Source organism: Callorhinus ursinus, unplaced genomic scaffold (assembly GCF_003265705.2).
Source record: "Callorhinus ursinus isolate GAN/ISIS: 27379988/994484 unplaced genomic scaffold, GSC_fseal_2.0 scaffold28, whole genome shotgun sequence".
NCBI lineage: Eukaryota > Metazoa > Chordata > Mammalia > Carnivora > Otariidae > Callorhinus > Callorhinus ursinus.
This window is the reverse complement of record NW_027397090.1, coordinates 21,431,670-21,439,302: the sequence shown is the minus strand read 5'-3', so window position 1 is coordinate 21,439,302 and position 7,633 is coordinate 21,431,670. Positions and strand designations below refer to the sequence as shown.

Here is a 7,633-nt window from a genome sequence, read left to right as displayed (position 1 = left end):
CCGTCCCTCCACCGCGGATCCACCGTCAGAGACCCCACCGACTCCCATTATTTCATCTACTGCCCGCCCCCATCACTGACCCGATGCTACTCACAGACATCAGAGACTTTCCACGGGTCAACTCCCGATGTTCCCGTCGCTGCACTCACCTGCCCCTCACCCAAGCTCTCTGAAGACAGGGGCCATTTACTTCAGGTGGTGACTAAATCTGGCCCATTTATTTTCTCACTCCCTCCGGGTTCCTGCGGGATTCCTTTCGCCGCCGCCTGGGTGTGCGCATGCTCAGTAGCGGCCGCTCGGCGGAAGGTCTCCCAGACTCAACATGGCTCTCTGCTAAAATCGGCCCCCTCCAAATGGCTGACTCGGCGCCGACATGGCGGCGCCCATTAGCCCCTGAGACCTGCGGGCGGCCATTTTGAAGTGACGTGAAGACTGTGTAGCTCAGAGTTGTCGCGAGGAAAGGTGGCTGGCGAGGTACTACTTTAGGAGTAGGCCAGGAAACAACCAGAGCCCTTCAGCCCAAGGCCGCCCAACGCCTTTCGGCGTGCGCCTGTGTACTCAACACCACCATTGAGCCGATCAGCAATCACAGAACACTTCACCCCAAAGCAGCAAGATACACATTCTATTCAAGCACCCATGGAGCATATACCAAGATATAGCATAACCTGTGTCATAAAACATATCCAATTTAAGAACCGAAATCACACAGGCTATGTTCTCTGGACGCAGTAGAATCAAAGCAGAAATCGGAACAGGGGCGCCTGGGTGGCTCAGTCGGTTAAGCAGCTGCCTTCGGTTCAGGTCATGATCCCAGGGTCCTGGGATGGAGCCCCATGTTGGGGGGGGGGGTCCTTCCTCAGCGGGGAGCCTGCTTGTCCCTCTCCCTCTGCTTGTCACTCCACCTGCTTGTGCTCTCCCTGTCTCTATCTCTGTCAAGTAAATAAATAAAATTTTTTTTTAAGATTTTATTTATTTATTTGAAAGAGAGAGAATGAGAGACAGCACGAGAGGGAAGAGAGTCAGAGGGAGAAGCAGACTCCCCGCTGAGCAGGGAGCCCGATGCGGGACTCGATCCCAGGACCCTGAGATCATGACCTGAGCCGAAGGCAGTCACTTAACCAACTGAACCACCCAGGCGCCCCATAAATAAAATCTTAAAAAAACAGACACACACATTGAAATGAATGAAAATGAAAACACAACATATAAAAGTTTGTAGGTTGTAGCTAAGGCAGTGGTGAGAGGAAATTCTGTACCATAGAAAAATTTTAAAGGTTTACATTACAAAAGAAAATTCTCAAATCTGATTATCTACACTCCCACCTCAATAAACTAAAAAAGAAGGAAGTTGAAAACAATAGAGAAAACAATAAGCTGAAATGAATATCCGAAAGAGGTATCTGGCCCCCTGTGTTCATTGTAGCATTATTCACAACAGCCAAAATGTAAACAACCTAAGTGTTCATCAATGCATGAACGGATAATGAGGTACATACATACAGTGGAACACTTAGCCTCAAAAAGAAGGAAATTCTGCCATTTGCAACAACATGGATGGACCTTGAGGGTATTATGCTAAGTCAAATAAGTCAGAAAAAGACAAATATTGTATCTTCTCACTTATATTTGGAATCTAAAAAATGAAAAAAAATACTGAATTCATAGATACAGAGAATAGATCGGTGGTTAGGGGAGTGGTGAGTGAAGGTCTTCAAAAGGTGCAAACTTCCACTTATAAAATAAGTAAGTCCTGGGGATGTAATGCACAGCATGATGACTATAATAATACAGTACTGCATATTTGAAAGTTGCTAAGAGAGTAGAATGTAAAAGTCCTCACTGTAAAAAAAAAAAAATTGTAACTGTGTGGTGATAGATGTTAACTAGACTTATAAATATATACATATAGCAAATAATGTTGTACACCTGGAACTAATGTAATGTTTTATGTCCATTATATCTCAATAAAAATTATAATTATGTGAGATAATTGATGTGTTAACTAACCTTATTTTTGTAATGGTTTTATAATATATATGTGCACCAAATCATCATATTGTGTATCTTAAACTTACACAATGTTATATGTCAACTAGATCTCAATAAAGCTGGGAGATGAATTCAAACTCAGTTACTAAAAAAAGACACAAATAGATTAAAAGTAATGGAGAAAGCCATAGCATACTAAGTAACACTAACCAAAAGAAAGTTAAAGTAGCTATATTTGAGACAAGGCTGACTTCAAAAGAAGGAAAATTATCAGTGATAAAAAGGGCATTACATAATGACATATATAATAATAAAGGGGTGAATTATTCAAGATGGCATAACAATCTTCAATGTGTATGAGTCTAAGAACAAAAACTGTCAGTCAAAAACTGCAAGAATTAGTCAAATCCACTATTATAATTGGAGACTTCAATACTCCTCTATCAGCAATTGACAGACCCAGCAGGCTGAAAATCAGTAGTGATATATTTGAACTGAACAGCACCATCAATCCATCGGATCTAGTTGACATTTATAAAAATAATTCACCCAACATGATACACATTACTCTCAAGCCCACATGAAACATTCACCAAGATACACCACATTCTGGGCCATTAAACACATCTTAACAAATTCCAAGGAATATAAACCACACAAAGCATGTTCTCAGAAAACAATGAAATTAAACTAAAAATCAGTAATATAAAAGGAGCTGGAAAATTCCAAAATATTTGAAGACTGAGAACACAGCTCTAAGTAACACATGCATCAAAAAATAAGTCTCAAGAGAATTTTTCAAAAATATTTTAAATTAAATGATGAAAATATCACTTATAAAAAATTTTGAAATTCAGCAAAAGTAGTGCTTAAAGGGAATATATGGTATTGAAGGCATTGATTAGAAGGGAAAAATAGTTAAAATTAATAATCTAAACTTCCATCTTAGGAAATTAAAGAGGAGCCAGATAAAACTAATGGAAGCAGAAAAATATAATGTTAAAGTAGAAATAAATGAAACTAAAAACAGGATATTAATAGAGAAAATCAGTAAAACCAAAAGCTATCTCTTTGAAAATATCAATAGAATTGATAAGCTCCTTGCCAGGGTAACTAAGAAAAAAAAGAGGACAAAATTATTATTATTATTTTTTTAAAGATTTTATTTATTTGACAGAGAGAGACACAGTGAGAGAGGGAACACAAGCAGGAGGAGTGGGAGAGGGAGAAGCAGTCTTCCCGCAGAGCAGGGAGCCCGATGTGGGGCTCGATCCCAAGACCCTGGGATCATGACCTGAGCCGAAGGCAGACGCTTAACGACTGAGCCACCCAGGCGCCCCAAGAGGACAAAATTATTAATAGCAGAGAGAACATCACTACTTATCCTATGTGTATTAAAAGGACAAGAAAGGAAATTTTTAAAAGAATTTAATTTTTTTAGGGCACCTGTGTGGCTCAGTAGTTTGAGCATCTGCCTTCAGCTCAGGTCATGATACTAGGGTCCTAGGATCCAGCCCTGCATGGCCTCTCTGCTCAGCCTGCCATTCCCCCTGCTTGTGTGTGCACTTGCGTGCGTGCGAGCTCTCTCCCCCTCTGTGTCAAATAAATGAATAAAATCTTTTTAAAAAAGAATTTAATTTTTTTTAGAAGTTTAAAACTTCACAGCAAAATTGAGAAGGTACAGATATTGCCTGTATACTCCGAGCTTCCATCCATGCATAGCCTCTCCCTACTATGAATATCTTCCACTAGAGTTGAACATTTGTTACAACTGACAAACCTACACTGACATATCATATGCCCGCAAATCCATAGTTTACATTATGGTTCACTCCTTGTGTTATACAGTTCAGGAGTTTGGACAAATATATACGATATATACCATATCATTGTGGTACCCTCTGTGAAAATCCTGTTATGTAACTATTCATCCCTTCCCCTACCTCAACCCTTGGAAACCATTTACCTTTTTCCTAGTTTTGCCTTTTCCAGAATGTCATACAGTTGGAATCCTATAGTATGTAGACTTTGGCTTCTTTCACTTAGTAACATGCACTTAAGTTTCCTCCAGATATTTCATGGCTTGAAAGCTCATTTCTTTTCAGCACTAAATAATACTCCATTGCCTAGATGTACCAGTTTATTTATCCATTCACCTACCAAAGGACATCTTGAGTGCTAACAAGTTTTAACAATTACGAATAAAGCTGCCATAAATATCCATGTGCCGGTTTTTGTGTGGGCCTAAGTTCTCACCTCCTTTGGGTAAATACTAAAGAGTGCAAATGCTGAGTCATATATTGAGTATATTTAGTTTTGTGAGAAACTGTCACACTGTATTCCAAAGCGGCTATCCCATTTTGCATTCCCATCAGCAATAAATGAGAGTTCCTTTGCTCCACATCCTTGTCAGCACTTGGTTTTTGTCAGTATTCTGGATTTTAGTCATTCTAATACATGTATAGTAGTATGTCATTATGGTTTTAATTTGCATTTCCCTGCTGACGTATGATGTGAAGCATCTTTTCATGTGTTTATTTGCCATCTGTATTCTTCTTTGGGGAGGTGTCTGTTAAGGTCTTTAGCCCATTTTTTAAGATCAGGTTGTTTTCTTATTGTTGAGTTTTAAAAATTGTCTTTTGTAGAACGATCCTTTAACAGATGTGTCTTGTATATATTTTCTCCCAGTGTGTGGCTTGTCTTTTCATTCTCTTAACATTGTCTTTTGAAAGCCTAAGTTTTAATTTTAATAAAATCCATCTTACCAATTATTTCTTTAATGGATAGGCCTTTGGTATTGTAAAGTCATTGTCATACCCTATGTTATCTTTTGAGAGTTTTATGGTTTTCCATTTTACATTTAGTTCTTTATTTTGATTTACTTTTGTGAAAAGTCTTTTGTCTAAGCTTGTGTGTGTGTGTGTGTGTGTGTGCGCACGCGCGCACGTCTGGTTGTTCCAGCACCATTTGTTGAAAAGACTATCTTTGCCCCATGGCTCCTTTGTGAAAGATCAGCTGACTATATTGATGTGGATCTATTTGTGGGGTTGCAGAGATCTACTCATCTTGCAGTGCCCAAGTCATGCTTTTGTCCATAGTCCCCTTAATAAACCATTTCTTTGTCAAACTGGACTTGTCAACTTTTTTTTTTTTAGTCTTAAGGCTTGTTTTAAGTGGAGTGTGGAAGTCTTCAACTATTATTGTAGGACTGTATTTCTCCCTTCAATTCTGCCAACATTTGCTTCATAGTTAGGCTTCAATGTTATTACAAATTGGTCTGACACTCACAGCCAGGCCATTTTGTCCTCCTGTTAAGACATAACAATCTCACAAAATACTAATTTCATACAAGATTACTCTGAGACCTAAATCTTTAAAAAAAAATTAGGGGTGCCTGGGTGGCTCAGTCAAAGTAAGTGTCTGCCTTCAGCTCAGATCATGATCCCCAGGTCCTGGGATCGAGCCCTACATTGGGCTCCCCTCTCAGCAGGGAGCCTGTTTCTCCCTCTCCTCCCCTCTCCTGCTCTCTCTAGCTATCTCTGTCCTATCTCTACCTAAGTAAATAAGTAATCTTTTCAAAAAAATTTAAAAATGTGGCACCTGGGTGGTTCAGTCAGTTAAGCATCAGACTCTTGGTTTTGGCTCAGGTCATAATCTCAGGGTTGTGAGACTGAGACCCGTGTTGGGCTCTGCTCTCACTGGGGAGTCTGCTTGAGATTCTCTCTCTCCCTCTCCCCCTGCCCCTCCCTCCACTTGCACTCTCTAATAAATCTTTAAAAAAGAGAGAGATGACTCTGAGACCATGATAAATTGCAACAAACACAAGGACACTTCATAATGCTAAAACAGAATGCAGTGCCATCCACAAAACAATCATCACATTGCCTTACTTTCTGACAGCATCCAACCTAGAGCAAACTCCCCACAACCTGAGATTCTACCCCAAATCATCCAAAGCTCAAATCCTATAACAGCTTCTTTCTAACTCCTCTTTATTTAGACTTCTCATAATTCCCCATGATGTTGTTCTTCCTTAATGGAATAATAATAACTGTTTAACCACAGGTGTGTTCCTGGTGGTCTTTAACTGCAATTCTGAGAGTCCCTGGTGAAGAGGTCCCTGGGTACTGGATCAAGCCCCACCTCAGGGTCTTGTACATGATAGGGAAGTCATACTTTGTATGCATGAACCTGAAAGGAAATACAGATCAAATATGGTATGATCAAGAGAACAAAGCCTATGAATTTTATACTTAGTAACCTCAGATTGAATACACACCTACCATTTGCAAAGGCTCAGTGTCCATCAAAGGAGTGGCTGATCTAAGATTTGGGGGAGTCAAGGAAAGAGACTTGGGACAAAAGGGGCCAGTGGAGCTCCTAGGTGGTCAAAAGCCATCACCTGCCTCTTGGAAGTTCAGAGGTCAGACAAAGGCTGACTTCCCACAGTGGCCAAGCTCTTTCTTTGCCTTTAGACCCTACTTACCCAGTTTTCCTTTTTGCCTCAATTTCCTGGAAGCTGTACTTTTCATATAAAGCTCTATTTCTGGTACACACATATCTCAGCTATTATTTTTATTTCCTTATTGTTAAAGAAAAAAATTAAAAAATCATTCTGACAGTAGTTAAACAGTAAAGCATACTTTATTCAGGACTATAATGGTAGGTGTAGAGACTACTGCAAGGAGGTTTTGCTGGAGGGGAGAGATATTGGAGTCAACTCTGAATACGAGGGTAAGGGGGGTGGGATTGACAAGGAGCAGAGTGAGGGCCAGTGGATAAAAAATTAGTGAGTAGGGCGCCTGGGTGGCTCAGTCGGTTAAGCGACTGCCTTCGGCTCAGGTCATGATCCCGGAGTCCCGGGATCCAGTCCCGCATCGGGCTCCCTGCTCGGCGGGGAGTCTGCTCCTCCCTCTGACCCTCTGCCCTCTCATGCTCTCTGTCTCTCTCATTCTCTCTCTAAAATAAATAAATAAATAAATCTTAAAAAAAAAAAATTACTGAGTAAACAAGGCTAGGGGGAATTCTCCCCGCAGGCTCACCAGGATGCTTGCTGAAAGCAGGCCAGGAGGATAAAAAACGGAGGGTGAGGATGAGTAATTTGATCCGACAGCAAAGGGGATCAGGCACCAAGGATTTTTCCTACGCTGACTCAGCAGGATGGGCTGAGTAGTCCAGGACAGAGCCCGACGTCGGGCCTGCTGGACTGGAGACGGAGGCTCAGAGGAGCCTGCCTCCGCTTCGGTCGAGGAGTCCCTGGGACCATCTTGACGGCCCTGGAAATCCATGGAGATAAACACAGCACAGGGGACCTTACCAGGTGGCTTAAAGGCCGGGCTTGTGAGCCGCTCTGAGAACCGGCTGTCCTCACGTGGGAAATGACTCGCGCACAGAGGGCGGTGAACACGAGCCCTGTGACCTGGGCTTCCCACTGGACTGGCCACGAGCCCCTGCCCCGCAGCGCCCGACTCTTCCAGGCCAGGGATTGCCCCCTGTCTCCACGATCTCCACACCAGACTGCCTCCTGCCCACCGGCCGACCGAATCGGCCCGCGAGGACCCCGGCCCCCACGACACGCCCCCACGACGCGCCCCGCGCGCGCAGCCCCGCCTCGCGGCCCCCGTAGTTCCGCTGGCGCGCG

The 7,633-nt window shown here is 42.3% G+C and overlaps 1 protein-coding gene across 9 annotated transcripts in view; it reads right to left on the bottom strand.

Annotated features, from left to right (window-relative positions):
• Positions 1–7,594, bottom strand: part of ZNF484 (zinc finger protein 484) — a 46,606-nt gene extending 39,012 nt beyond the window's left edge. The window contains exon 1 of one of the 9 annotated variants that reach the window (XM_025891740.2): positions 7,310–7,594. Coding sequence is in view for 2 of the 9 variants with exons in the window: in XM_025891737.2 (XP_025747522.1) it covers positions 95–100 (6 nt within the window). In the remaining 7 variants the exon portion in view is untranslated. Of the gene's footprint in view, positions 1–94; positions 335–7,309 lie in introns of those variants that run through there. The other 8 variants (XM_025891799.2, XM_073878262.1, XM_073878261.1 and 5 more) reach the window with 8 other exon arrangements.
• Between the last annotated feature and the right edge of the window lie 39 nt (positions 7,595–7,633).